At 42.2% G+C, this 15,812-nt stretch overlaps 1 protein-coding gene across 3 annotated transcripts in view; it reads right to left on the bottom strand.

The window, feature by feature from the left end:
• LOC114219815 (contactin-associated protein-like 3) overlaps nucleotides 1-15,812 on the bottom strand; it is a 185,826-nt gene that overhangs the window by 87,991 nt on the left and 82,023 nt on the right. For all 3 annotated transcript variants that reach the window (XM_088019136.1, XM_088019135.1, XM_028117407.2), the window contains one exon: nucleotides 13,970-14,117. In XM_088019136.1, the coding sequence (XP_087875262.1) occupies nucleotides 13,970-14,117 (148 nt within the window). The remainder of the gene's footprint in view (nucleotides 1-13,969; nucleotides 14,118-15,812) is intronic.

The following is a 15,812-nucleotide window of genomic DNA, read 5'->3' as shown; positions in this document are numbered from 1 at the left end:
CATTTAAAATTTTATTATATTTATGTTACATATATTTGTATTACATATATTTATATTACATATATAAATTTATATTTATATTATATATATTTATATTACATACATATTTATATTTGATGACTATCACTAACAATATCATGAAAAAAAAAAAAAAGGCCCACACATACTAGCCGTTTAGGGAAAGAAATCCATTTTACCAGTAGTGAGACTAAATTTGTACTGATAGATTCATAGCTTCTGGATCTGGTTCCACAAACAGCGTTTCAGAACAACACAGAGCAGTAGCTCAGAGAAAGGGCTGGAGTTGCCCTGTGAGGGTCCAAATCCTGATTCAATTGCGGAAAGCCTTAACCCATCTGTGCCCGTTTCCTCATCTGCAGGGGATGAAGAGGCCTTTCCCACACAGCATTGATATGGAGTATTAGCTAAGTCAACATCCAGACAGTGTGTGCAACAGTGCCTGAAAAACAGGTGTTGGCTACCTTATTATGTTAGAGCACTGGGTGAAGAAAACCAAGTGCTACAAGAGTGAGAGCCATGTTTATGACTTCCACCTCCTGACCAAGATGGAGTAACCAGATTTACTCTCTCACTTGAAGCCAGAATAAGTAGTGTGTGGGGGGAGAGATGGGGGGTGGCACATAAAACAATGGTCTTCATGATGCCCAAGAGATGAGAGACATACAAGATGAGCCCTGGAACACCACTTGGGGCACTGCCTTAAGAGAGTTTCCAGGTCACAGGGTAGGAAGGAGAAACTGGGGCAGATCCCAGCAGATGCCCTGAGAAGAGGAGAAAGGGTCAGGGGTCTGATGGGAACAAAACACCTGGAGTCCACAGGCAGAGCATGGAGCAGAGAAGGATAAACAGTGAGAACAATGGTGATTAGCATTCAGCAAAGTACCGATCAGTGCATGCAAGTGATGAAGCTCATCAAGACCAGGAAATGAACCATCTAAAAGGATGAATGGGAAGGAGTGCTGGCATGAACACAGCATTAGGAGCAGTACCCACTGTATCATCCAGTCTGGAAACCTCACCAGTCTTTGCCATTGGGTACAGGGTCTTACCTCAGTGGTGAGAATAATTACCCTAGATCAAACACTGCTCTGGTGTGCACTAACAAATTTTAAAAGCAAAACCTAAAAGGACCAAATCCTTTCAATTCAGTGTATCCTTGAAGAAAGCTCAAGCTATAAGAAAGCAAAAATATCCATCATCAACAAGGTAACAATCAAAATGTCTGGCATCTACTCAAAAATTTCCAGGCATACAAGGAAGCTGGAAGGTATGACCCACAATGAGGAAAAAAAAAAATCAATCAAAACAGAACTGACACCAATATTATAATTAGCAAAGAAAGACATTAAGGTAGTTGTTATAACCGTCATCCATATGTTCAAAAAGTCAAGAAGATAAACAGAAGATACTTTTTTTTTTTAAGATTTTATTTACTTATTCATGAGAGACAGAGACAGAGGGGGACAGAGGGAGAAGCAGGCTCCCTGCAGAGCAGGGAGCCTGTGCAGGACTCGATCCCAAGACCCTGAGATCATGACATGAGCCGAAGGCAGATGCTTAAGCAACTGAGCCACCCAGGCACCTCACGAAAGATACTTAAAAAAAAAGTGAAAATTACAATGTCTGAGTTGAAAAATACACTGAATGGGATTACTGGCAGATTAAACATTGCAGAAAAATAGACCAGTGAACTTGAAGACACAACAATAGCAATATTTTCAAGTGAAACAGAGGAAAAAGATAATAATTAAAACAAAACAATAAAAAGGACATCAGTGAAGTCATGTAAGAAAACAAAGTCAAACAGCCTAATACATGTTTTATTTGATGATAACTGGGTCCCTTAAGGAAAAGAGTGAAGAGAAAATTTAGAAAAAAATATTTGAAGAAACAATGGCTGAAACTTTCCAAAGCTGATGAAAACTATAAACCCACAATTCCAAATAACCCAATGAGCTCCAAACACAAGAAACAGAATAAAACAAAACAGAATCAGACCAGAAACAAATCTCTCAAAATCTTAAAAGCAGCTAGAGAAAAAAGGGAATGTCACATCCAGAGAAACATAATACAGATGGCGGCAGATTTCTCAGTGGAGAGGATACAAGTGTGGAAACAGAAGAGCACCATCTTAAACGTGATGAACAAAGAAAGGTTACCCTAGAAGTCTACACTGAGTTAAAGTAACATTCAAAAATGAAGGTGAAATACCAACTTTCTTCAGACATACAAAAAGTGAAAAATGCCTCACCAGCAGATCTATGCTGCAAGAAAACATTAAATGAAGTCTTTGAGGGGGAAGGAAAATGATATGTGGAAATATGGATCAATACAAAGGAAGAAAGAACATCAGAATTTACATGGGTCAATGAATGCGTTTATCTCATTGTATATAAAACACAAACTCTTATATTGCATATAAAATAGAATGTTAATGGCAGGCTTATAAATATTGACACTTCCTGAGGTTGCTAAATAAAACCTATAAATTTTTGCTGCAACAGTCAATACACTTTTTAAATAAACACAATATTTTAATTTTTTTTAAGCAGGCTCCATGCCCAGGGTGGAGCCCAACGTGGGACTGGAACTCACGACCCTGAGATAGAGACCTGAGCTGAAATCAAGAGTTGGACGCTTAACTGACTGAGCCACCCAGGTGCCCCAAATAAACTCAATATTTTAAAATGGCCAATTACATGTTTTATTCCCTTATTCTCTTCCCTGCGTACCCATTTTATTTTCAATGCCTGATTTGACACAGGACTAGAGTGTCACGTGGATGACTGGTAGACCCCCATGGTGTTGGCCATTCTGTGCCTACGTATTCCATATTCCTAAGGATTCGTGCACTCCTTTCCTTCCTCTTTTCTCTCCTTCTGTCCTCCCCTCCTTCCTTCTCCCTTCCCTTATTCAAACAATCAACACACAAATGAACATAAGATTACATTATGAGAGCACACCACCATATCATGGGAATGATACAAGCTCAAGGGAATGCTTGAGAAGACACCGACCCTGAACATGGGTAGTCAAAGTAGAAAAAAAGGAAGAGAAGACCCCCCCAAAGAAGAAAAACAATCGAGAAAGAAATGAAGGTGGACCTGGGGCCAGTGTCAGTGTCTGTGGCTTCAAAGACCTGCGTTGAGGATGTCAACGTGGAATTGATCAGAGTGTGTAACTGTTACTAAAAATTTAAGAAAGTGGAGGACACCCAAATGGAGCTCTTTTTGGAGTGGCATACAAAGCCTAGAACAAGTCCATGGGGAATATGGCACTGGACACGCGGGGCTGCTGGAAGGAACGAGGGACTCTAAGAAGACCCCACATACTCCACGTCCACTCTCGGAGTCAGGGAAAGGAAGGGATTTTCAGGTAGAGAACATGTGTGTGCCAAGCCAGGAAGCAATGAAAAATGCCTGGTGTTTATAGGAATAGCGAACATCACTGTAATTGGAGTTTAAAATAATGAAACCAAAAAGAGAAGTTGCATCTAAGAGACATTATATGCCAAGATAAGCGATCGGACATTTTCTCAATATCAACAGAGCAGTGAAAATAGAAATGGGGTGAAAAAAGACAATAATTAGCACTTTGGGCTATAAATCATATCATATTCAATTACTGTCAAAAATAAAAGTACGAAGCTTTATGCTTGAACAATTATTCTTATTAATAATAAAAATGAAGACAATACAGAGTCCCCACTCTTAAGCAATGTACTCTGTCTAGTTTTACAAGTCGTGATGATTATTATCAGTCTACAGTTTTATGCCAGGAGACCCCGAGCCCGACAGCTCGTGTTTGCTGAATTTAGGAGGCACGCAGGCCCTTCTGGGGACCAGGCCGGCAGCTTTGATCTCCCTGGTACTGACCTCTAACCCAAGGAACTGGAGAAATATCTCCTCACGAAGAACATCAAGCTAATGGCAAATTGCCATCAAAGCATGTTCTGCTTTGAAGTCCGTAAACCTGAAGTTGTTTCCAGAGTAATGGGAGAAAGGAGAAGCTAATTTTATGTGATCAAAGAGAAGACAGAATATCAGGTGTCCCAGCCGCTTGCAGCAGCGAGCACGTTCATGGATCTCAGAAACAAAAGGAGGGAAGGAGATGGCCAATGGAAAGAGGGAAAAAAGACTGACAGCATCGCAACACCATCTCCGCTGAATGTTGCATGGAAATGCCAACCCAGGGACAGGGTTTGGAAACGGAGTGACAGCGGAGCCTCTCCTCGAGAAGACAGATGGAGCTGAGGCCGAAGGGGATCCTTGAATCTAGGATGGGGTTGCTTCTGGGATGGTGAGCCTCAACTGCAAAGGTCTCATTGTGTGGGGGGTTAAAAAAGGGGCGATGGTTGTTATGCAGCCGCTCCCTGTGCCCCACAGTGCCCACACCCTCCCGGATCCCTGAGAAACCAGAAGCCGAGATTCCTGCAGCCACTGTGCGCATGCTCCTTCCTTCCACCTTCCTAGAAGCCCTTCCCTACCCCCAGCTCACCTCCCAAGCCCTTCACATTGGAAAACTGACTGACTGCTTTACTCCCTAGGCCCCAGGTTCGTGTTCCAATATTTCACATTTGTTTTGTGCAATTTTATGGCTTCTCATAAAATCTTGACAAAGAAAAGCAATCACTTTAGAAGGGCCCCCACCTCCATTCCCAAACACAGTTCTTTGCAAATAGCAAGGGTCCGATAAATTCTTATATGGCGATTATATAGGAGGCGGAGCAAGATGGCGGAGGAGTAGGAGACCCGGATTTCGTCTGGTCTCAGGAATTCAGCTGAATAGGGATCAAACCATTCTGAACACCTACGATCTCAAGAGGAGATCGAAGAAGAGAGTAGCAACAACTCTCTGAACAGAGAAGCAACCACTTAGTGGAAGGTAGGACGTGCAAAGAAGTGAATCTGAGGCGATATTCGGGAGGATAGACGGCGGGGGAGGGGGCCTCCGTCGGCCGCTTCTGGCAAGTGCTAGAGCCGCGGAGCACAAAATCGGACCTTTTAGAAGTCGGCTCCGCGGAGGGACGTCACTCCAGCGGCTAAGCTGGGGGTGGAACCCTCGCAGGACAGTGTGGTCTCAGGACCCTCAGGGTCACAGAAAGACCGGGGGTGCCTGAGTGCGGCAGAGCTCCCAGGGATCGGAGCGGGGAAGCCGGCTGCAGAGACGGAGCCGAGGAGCGGGCTCGCAATTTGGGGTGGCCGTAAACTGTGATCCGCGGCCCAGTTGGGCCACTGCTCCTCCAGCAGGGACCCAACAAGTGGCAGAGCCGGGGAGACTCCCCTTCCTCCCCCGGGAGGAGCGGCGTGGGAGCGCACCGCAGGGATCTGCTGGGTTTGGAGACTCCACACGGGGTCGGGTGCCACAGATAGAAACGCTCGGTCACAGGCCCGGTGAGCACGGAGTGTGGCCGGAGACCAGGGAGATGGGAGTGACTGCTTTTCTCTGGGGGCGCACTGAGGAGCAGGGCCCCGAGTTCTCGGCTCCTCCGGGCAGAGATTGGGAGGCCACCATTTTCGCCCTGGTCCTCCAAAGCTGTACCGAGAGCTTGCAGGGAACAAAAGCTCCTGAGAGCAAACCCGAGCAGCTTGCTTAGCCCGGACCAACAAGGGCGGGGCAATTCCGCCTCCGGCAAAGACATTTGGGAACCATAGCAACAGGCCCCTCCCCCAGAAGATCAGCACGAACAGCCAGCAAGCCAAGACCAAGTTTACCGATCAAGGAGAACGGGAGAACTCCAGCGCTAGGGGAATACTGCACATAGAATTCATGGCTTTTTTTACCATGATTCATTAGTTTTTCAAAGTTAATTTTTTTAAATGTTTTTTTAATTTTTCTTTTTCCCTTTTTCAACCAACATCTTATCAATCCCTTTTTTAAAAAAAAAAAACATTTTTTATTTTTCATTTTAGAGTCATATTTTACCCCTTCATAGTAGTTACCCTTATTTTTGGCATATATATATATAAGTTGTTCTCTCTTTAAAATTTTGAGATAAAATTTCTTCTAACAGATCAAAATATACCTAAATCACTAGTGTATGGCTTTGTTCTAGTCTCCTGCGTGATCACATTCTCTCCCTTTTTTTTTTTTAAATCTTTTCCTTTTTCAAACAACTTCTTATCAATTCCTCTTATAAAATCTTTTATAATTTTCATCTTTACAGTGATCTTCCATCCCTTCATTGTATCAACCCTTATTTTGTACATATATAAGTCTTTCTTCCTTTAAAATTTTAGGAGGCACTTTCTTCTAACAGACCAAAATACACCCAAAATCTAATGTGTGGCACTGATCTATGCACTAGCCTGATCATATCTGATCATATTCTGTTTTTTTTTGTATTGTCCTGTTTTTGTTTTTATCTCTTTTTTTGTTTTTCTTTCTTTCTTTTCTCTTTCTTTTTTCTTTCTTTCCCTTTCTTTTCCCCTACTTTCAGGTCTTTTCTGATTTGTATAGAGTATATTTGCTGGGGATGTAGTTAATCTGTTAGCATTTTGTTCTCTCATTCATCTATTCTCCTCTAGACAAAATGACAAGATGAAAAAAATCACCTCAGCAAAAAGAACAAGAGATAGTACCGTCAGCCAGGGACCTACTCAATACGGACATTAGTACGATGTCCGACCTAGAGTTCAGAATCATGACTTTAAAGATACTAGCTGGGCTTGAAAAAAGTGTGGAGGTTATTAGAGAAACGCTTTCTGGAGTAATAAAAGAACTAAAATCTAACCAAGTCGAAATCAAAAAGGCTATTAAAGAGGTGCAATCAAAAACGGGGGCACTAACTGCTAGGATAAATGAGGCAGAAGAGAGAATCAGTGATATAGAAGACCAAATGATGGAAAATAAAGAGGCTGAGAAAAAGAGAGAGAAAGAACTACAGGATCACGAGGGCAGAATTCGAGAGATAAGTGATATGCTAAGACGAAACAACATTAGAATAATTAGGATCCCAGAAGAAGAAAGAGAGAGAGTGGCAGAAGGTATATTGGAGCAAATAATAGCAGAGAACTTCCCTAATGAGAAGAAGGAAACAGGCATCAAAATCCAGGAGGCACAGAAAACCCCTCTCAAAATCAATAAAAATAGGTCAACACCCCGACATCGTATACTAAAACTTACGAGTCTCAGAGACAAAGAGAAAATCCGGAAAGCAGCTCAAGAGAAGAGATATGTAACCTACAATGGTAGAAATATTAGATTGGCAACAGACCTATCCACAGAGACCTGGCAGGCGAGAAAGGACTGGCATGATATCTTCAGAGCACTAAACGAGAAAAGTATGCAGCCAAGAATATTATATCCAGCTAGACTCTCATTGAAAATTGAAGGAGAGATAAATAGCTTCCAGGACAAACAAAAACTAAAGGAATTTGCAAACACAAAACCAGCCCTCCAAGAAATATTGAAAGGGGTCCTCTAAGCAAAGAGAGAGTCTAAAAGCAGCACAGATCAGAAAGGAACAGAGAAAATATACAGTAACAGTCACCTTACAGGCAATACAATGGCACTAAATTCATACCTTTCAATAGTTACCCTGAATGTAAATGGGCTAAATGCCCCAATCAAAAGACACAGGCTATCAGATTGGGTTAAAAAACAAGACCCATCGATATGCTGTCTGCAAGAGACACATTTTAGCCCAAAGACATCCCCAGATTGAAAGTGAGGGGGTGGAAAACCATTTACCATGCTAATGGACACCAAAAGAAAGCTGGGGTGGCAATCCTTATATCAGACAAATTAGATTTTAAAACAAAGACTGTAATAAGAGATGAAGAAGGACACTATATCCCAGTTAAAGCGTCTATCCAACATGAAAATCTAACAATTGTAAATATCTATGCCCCTAACATGGGAGCAGCCAATTATATAAGGCAATTAATAACAAAAACGAAGAAACACATTGACAAAAATATAATAATAGTGGGGGACTTTAACACCCCCTGACTGAAATGGACACATCATCTAAGCAAAAGATCAACAAGGAAATAAAGACTTTCAATGACACACTGGACCAAATGGACTTCACAGGCATGTTCAGAACATTCCATCCCAAAGCAACGGAATACACATTCTTCTCTAGTGCCCATGGAACATTCTCCAGAATAGATCACGTCCTAGGTCACAAATCAGGTCTCAACCGGTACCAAAAGATTGGGATTATTCCCTGCATGTTTTCAGACCATAATGCTTTGAAACTAGAACTCAATCACAAGAGGAAAGTCGGAAAGAACTCAAATACATGGAGGCTAAAGAGCAGCCTACTAAAGAATGAATGGGTCAACCAGGAAATTAAAGAAGAATTAAAAAAATTCATGGAAACCAACGAAAATGAAATCACAACTGTTCAAAATCTCTGGGATACAGCAAAGGCAGTCCTGAGAGGAAAGTATAGAGCAATACAAGCCTTTCTCAAGAAACAAGAAAGGTCTCAAATATACAACCTAACCCTACACCTAAAGGAGCTGGAGAAAGAACAGCAAATAAAGCCTAAACCCAGCAGGAGAAGAGAAATAATCAAGATCAGAGCAGAAATCAATGAACTAGAAACCAAAAGAACAGTAGAACAGATCAACAAAACTAGGAGCTGGTTCTTTGAAAGAATTAACAGAATTGATAAACCCCTGGCCAGACTTATCAAAAAGAAAAGAGAAATGACCCAAATCCACAAAATCATGAATGAAAGAGGAGAGATCACAACCAACACCAAAGAAATACAAACAATTATAAGAACATATTACGAGCAACTCTATGCCAGCAAATTAGATAACCTGGAAGAAATGGGTGCATTCCTAGAGATGTATCAACTACCAAAATTGAACCAGGAAGAAATAGAAAACCTGAACAGACCTATAACCACTAAGGAAATTGAAACAGTCATCAAAAATCTCCCAAGAAACAAAAGCCCAGGGCCAGATGGCTTCCCAGGGGAATTCTATCAGACATTTCAAGAAGAATTAATCCCTATTCTCCTGAAACTGTTCCAAAAAATAGAAATGGAAGGGAAACTTCCAAACTCATTTTATGAGGCCAGCATTACCTTGATCCCAAAACCAGACAAAGACCCCATCAAAAAAGAGAATTACAGACCAATATCCTTGATGAACATGGATGCAAAAATTCTCACCAAAATACTAGCCAATAGGATCCAACAGTACATTAAAAGGATTAATCACCATGACCAAGTGGGATTTATTCCTGGGCTGCAAGGCTGGTTCAACATCCGCAAATCAATCAACATGATACAATACATTAACAAAAGAAAGAGCAAGAATCATATGATCCTCTCAATAGATGCAGAAAAAGCATTTGACAAAGTACAACATCCTTTCTTGATCAAAACTCTTCAGAGTATAGGGATAGAGGGTACATACCTCAATATCATAAAAGCCATCTACGAAAAACCTACAGCGAATATCATTCTCAATGGGGAAAGGCTGAGAGCTTTTCCCCTAAGGTCAGGAACGCGGCAGGGATGTCCACTCTCACCACTGCTATTCAACATAGTATTAGAAGTCCTAGCCACAGCAATCAGACAACAAAAAGAAATCAAAGGCATCCAAATCGGCAAAGAGGAAGTCAAACTCTCACTCTTTGCAGATGATATGATACTGTATGTGGAAAACCCAAAAGACTCCACCCCAAAACTGCTGGAACTCATACAGGAATTCAGTAAAGTAGCAGGATATAAAATCAATGCACAGAAATCAGTGGCATTCTTATACATCAACAACAAGACAGAAGAGAGACAAATCAAGGAGTCGATCCCATTTACAATTGCACCCAAAACCATTAGATACCTAGGAATAAATCTAACCAAAGAGGCAAAGGATCTGTACTCAGAAAACTATAGAATACTCATGAAAGAAATTGAAGAAGACACAAAGAAATGGAAAAACGTTCCATGCTCATGGATTGGGAGAATCAACATTGTGAAGATGTCAATGCTACCTAGAGCAATCTACACATTCAATGCAATCCCCATCAAAATACCATCCACTTTTTTCAAAGAAATGGAACAAATAATCCTAAAATTTGTATGGAACCAGAAGAGACCCAGAATAGCCAGAGGAATACTGAAAAAGAAAAGCAAAGCTGGCGGCATCACAATTCCAGACTTCCAGCTCTATTACAAAGCTGTCATCATCAAGACAGTATGGTACTGGCACAAAAACAGACACATAGATCAATGGAACAGAATCGAGAGCCCAGAAATGGACCCTCAACTCTATGGTCAACTTATTTTTGACAAAGCAGGAAAGAATGTCCAATGGCAAAAAGACAGTCTCTTCAACAAATGGTGTTGGGAAAATTGGACAGCCACATGCAGAAGAATGAAACTGGACCATTTCCTTACACCACACACAAAAATAGACTCCAAATGGTTGAAAGACCTAAACGTGAGACAGGAGTCCATCCAAATCCTAAAGGAGAACACAGGTAGCAACCTTTTCGACCTTAGCCGCAGCAACTTCTTCCTAGAAACATCGCCAAAGGCCCGGGAAGCCAGGGCAAAAATGAACTATTGGGATTTCATCAAGATAAAAAGCTTTTGCACAGCAAAAGAAACAGTCCACAAAACCAAAAGACAACCGACAGAATGGGAGAAAATATTTGCAAATGACATATCAGATAAAGGGCTAGTATCCAAAATCTATAAAGAACTTATCAAACTCAACACCCAAAGAACAAATAATCCAATCAAGAAATGGGCAGAAGACATGAACAGACATTTCTCCAGAGAAGACATCCAAATGGCCAACAGGCACATGAAAAAGTGCTCAACATCGCTCGGCATCAGGGAAATCCAAATCAAAACCTCAATGAGATACCACCTCACACCCGTCAGAATGGCTAAAATTAACAAGTCAGGGAACGACAGATGTTGGCGGGGATGTGGAGAAAGGGGAACCCTCCTACACTGTTGGTGGGAATGCAAGCTGGTGCAACCACTCTGGAAAACAGTATGGAGGTTCCTCAAACAGTTGAAATTAGAGCTACCGTTCGATCCAGCAATTGCACTACTGGGTATTTACCACAAAGATACAAATGTAGGGACCCGAAGGGGTACGTGTACCCCAATGTTTATAGCAGCAATGTCCACAATAGCCAAACTGTCGAAAGAGCCAAGATGCCCATCGACAGATGAATGGATAAAGAAGAGGTGGTATATATACACAATGGAATATTATGCAGCCATCAAAAGGAATGAGATCTTGCCATTTGCAACGACGTGGATGGAACTGGAGGGTGTTATGCTGAGTGAAATAAGTCAATCAGAGAAAGACATGTATCACATGACCTCACTGATATGAGGAATTCTTAATCTCAGGAAACAAACTGAGTGTTACTGGAGTGGTTGGGGGTGGGAGGGATGGGGTGGCTGGGTGATAGACATTGGGGAGGGTATGTGCTATGGTGAGCGCTGTGAATTGTGCAAGACTGTTGAATCACAGATCTGTACTTCTGAAACAAATAACGCAACATATTTTAAGAAAAAAGAAAAAGAAGAAGATAACAGGAGAGGAAGAAAAGGGGAGTATGTCAGAGGGGGAGACGAACCATGAGAGATGATGGACTCTGAAAAACAAACTGAGGGTTCTAGAGGGGAGGGGGGTAGGGGGATGGGTTAGCCTGGTGATGGGTATTGAGGAGGGCACGTTCTGCATGGAGCACTGGGTGTTATGAACAAACAATGAATCATGGAACACTGCACGAAAAACTAATGATGTAATATATGGTCATTAACATAACAATAAAAAATTAAAAAAAATAAAGAAAAAGAACTTATCAAACTCAACACCCAAAGAACAAATAATCCAATCAAGAAATGGGCAGAAGACATGAACAGACATTTTTCCAAAGAACACATCCAAATGGCCAACAGGCACATGAAAAAGTGCTCAACATCGCTCGGCATCAGGGAAATCCAAATCAAAACCTCAATGAGATACCACCTCACACCCGTCAGAATGGCTAAAATTAACAAGTCAGGGAACGACAGATGTTGGCAGGGATGTGGAGAAAGGGGAACCCTCCTACACTGTTGGTGGGAATGCAAGCTGGTGCAACCACTCTGGAAAACAGTATGGAGGTTCCTCAAACAATTGAAAATAGAGCTACCATTCGATCCAGCAATTGCACTACTGGGTATTTACCCCAAAGTTACAAATGTAGGGATCTGAAGGGGTATGTGCACCCCGATGTTTATAGCAGCAATGTCCACAATAGCCGAACTGTGGAAAGAGCCAAGATGTCCATCGACAGATGAATGGATAAAGAAGAGGTGGTATATATACACAATGGAATATTATGCAGCCATCCAAAGAAATGAGATCTTGCCATTTGCAACGACGTGGATGGAACTGGAGGGTGTTATGCTGAGTGAAATAAGTCAATCAGAGAAAGACATGTATCATATGACCTCACTGATATGAGGAATTCTTAATCTCAGGAAACAAACTGAGGGTTGCTGGAGTGGTCGGGGGTGGGAGGGATGGGGTGGCTGGGTGATAGACATTGGGGAGGGTATGTGCTATGGTGAGTGCTGTGAAGTGTGCAAGACTGTTGAATCACAGATCTGTACTTCTGAAACAAATAATGCAACATATGTGAAGAAAAAAGAAAAGAAGAAGATAGCAGGAGGGGAAGAATGAAGGGGAGTAAGTCGGAGGGGGAGACGGACCATGAGAGACGATGGACTCTGAAAAACAAACTGAGGGTTCTAGAGGGGAGGAGGGTGGGGGGATGGGTTAGGCTGGTGATGGGTATTAAAGAGGGCACATTCTGCATGGAGCACTGAGTGTTATGCACAAACAATGAATCATGGAACACTACATCAAGAACTAATGATGTAATGTATGGTGATTAACATAACAATAAAAAAATTTAAAAAAAATTCTCATATGGCATGTAAGGGAATAAAGAAATGAAAGCCTGAATAATATAGTAGTTATGAGAACCAAATTTGGGGGAAAAGACGTAGTTTTTAAATCGTAGATCCAGTATATAATCTCCATTTCTCCAAGTTGACGATTCTTCCTCCTCCGATGCAGAAAGCTTGTTACTCTACCGGATCCATTTGGCTGTTGTGGGAGTTGAATGAGAAAATGTCTGTAAGGTAGGATCTGACACATTACACATTCTGCCTATGATAGATCTTACTGACACTTTTCTGCAAAGCTAATGCTCTGATCAGGTATGAAATGAAGTGTGACCAAAAACCTCCCAAGATGTTCCCATCTAACATACTTTTTGGGTTATTCTCCAGTTTTCTAGATTTTTTTAAATAATTTTTTCTTTTGGACTCATTTAAGAAATTCCAGTATATTCCAGATCATCAAAATGGCAACTGTAGAGTCGATTCCCCCACAGATGTCATTGAATGTGTTTCTGCTTGCGTTCATGCTCACGTTGGCTGCCAATTTTGTCACTCTTCTCATTAGTGGGGAAAAGACGGAAGACACAACTCACAAATGATGTTCAAATGAAGGTTCACATCAAGGAAAGTGGGGATTCAAGCAGTGAATATGGGAGAAGCACAGAGTCATTGTGGATTACGGGGAGAACAAGATCACCTGCTGTCACCTGTGTCCCCACACCAGGGTCACCTCAGTGTCGGAGAACAGCACCATCCGCCACAGTGGATTACTGTTGTTGACTGGAACCTCGTTATTTTTACGACGCACCTGCTCTAAAACAGGGACCCTGCTCTCCTCTGGGAATTTAGGATTCTGAGGCTTAGTTGGGGCGCACCTCTACATTCAACTAGAAAATAACTAAAGACAGCAATATCCAGGCTTTCCATAAAAAACAGTTTTACATACAGGGATATTTAAAAGGCTGAAAAAAGTCCAGCTCGGTTTTCAGCCTGGCCTTTGGAGCATGTCCCTCTGTCACTGATCTTGGGGTGGGGGGGCTGGGAGGAGTAAATGCCACTTACGGTATGCGCATCCGTACACTTCTATCCGCATCCCGATTCTGCCCTTAGGGTTCCAGGCTAAGGGGAGGAAGCGCAGGAACCTGGCTTCGAAGGGAGGCTGGAGTCGGTAATGCACCACACTGTCCGCGTTTGTGTTTCCTGGAAAACCCTGGTTGAGAAGGGAGAAAGGGATCAATGTGTCTGCAGAACACGGAGTTCACAACTTCACTTCTCTTGCCCAAGAGGGATGGAGGCTTCATTCTGTTAATATGCAAAAGGCTGCCTGCTTTATGGAAATGCTGCTAACGTTTAAGAGGGATGTGACAACCTTTCTTCAGGGCCTGGATTAGTCACCATTGTTCTAAATTTTCCTTATTTGCAGGGTGATTTAAATTTCAGTGGCACCATTAAGCTGGCTATAAACCTGCTACCCTTGAAGGCTTGCTTTTGGAAAGGTGCTCTTCCCCTAAAGCATTTCCCTAATCTCTAAGCAGTTAAAACGCCCACATGCAGCCCCACATCCAAGGCAATCAAGCACAGGGATAACTTGCAGTTTGTGCAGTAAGAACACTTAACTGGGGGATTTGAGAGGCAGAAGGGACCTAGACAGGGTTCTAGTTCAAAACCCTCCATTTATAAATGCAAAACCAAAGTCAAAGAAAGTAGGAAGATTCTGCAGCAGTAGGAGAGCTATTATCCAGCATGACCAAGACTAGATTCTGGGGCTTTGGATGTCAATCCCAATGTTCTTTGTGTGTGTTCACGTTGCCCCAAGTTAGCTGCACTTCGGGAGCACCCGGGAGACCCACAAGACGGAAGGGTGCGCTAGCTCAAACATGGGTACCCGGCCTCAAGCTAGAAGGCGCCAACCTGAGAGCACAGGATGTTGTTATAGGGAATGTGTGACTCGTTTCTCATGGCATTGTTTTTCATGTAAATATCAGCATGCATATAGGGAAACCCAAAAAAAGGGTGACGCTTCTGTATATATACACATTAATCATAGATATGTTACTAACGAGTTAATCAATTTTTTAAAGGTAACACATACAGGCAAGAAAATTTACAAAACACAGCACAGACTCCAACACACAGGATGTGCGTTCCCATGCAGCCTCTCCACCCTGTCCTGGCAACCTCTCTTTAACGGTGTTGACTGAAGTGTTCCGTACTTTTATTCAGGGGGTGGAAAAAGTTGGGTGGGTTTCAGATAACATGGATTTAGTTATCATCCATTCAGCCATCAGCGAATCCACTCCTGCTCACCCCTACGGTCTTGCCTACCTCAGTAAGTAAGCATTAACGCCCACACATCAGTATTCAGGCCATAGGATGCATCAGAAGATCACAACTCATGTGTAAATAATTCACCTGTGCCTGCGAAGTCCACTGAAATGCTGGGCTCCTCTGTCCCGCCACCTGAGCCCCAGAACCTCCTCTCGCCTCCTTCAGACCAGGATTTCAACGGGCTCTTTCCGCTCTGAATATTTTAGAGTCTGCCCCTGAAGCTTTATATCCCTTTTTAAAATTGATTCCATCAATTTTTCATCAGATTCTTCATCAGTTTTCCCAGATGGCCTATGCAATAGCAAAGCCTAACGACCTAAGGTTTTCCTAATAGTAACACAGCATCTTAATAGAAAATGCTGCCCCATCCAAGGACCTTGCCAGTTTATGCTCTGAAGACAACCCGTTAGAGCCCCAGCTATGGTGTGTCTCTTAAAATCTATGTCAAATGTTAAATCTATCTAAACGCTATCAGTTTTTTGGAACCCACCATCAAAAGTTCAAGTTCTGCACTCTTTGATCTCTCCAAGTTTTATCATCCAGAGGGTCAAAGACGTTCTCGTAATATTCCTTCCTG

This window comes from Eumetopias jubatus, unplaced genomic scaffold (genome assembly GCF_037043125.1).
Source record: "Eumetopias jubatus isolate StellerSeaLion01/CBP00866 unplaced genomic scaffold, mEumJub1_p1.0 scaffold_15, whole genome shotgun sequence".
NCBI classification, from domain to species: domain Eukaryota; kingdom Metazoa; phylum Chordata; class Mammalia; order Carnivora; family Otariidae; genus Eumetopias; species Eumetopias jubatus.
Note: the sequence above shows the minus strand (reverse complement) of the source record. Positions and strands in the feature narration are given on the sequence as shown.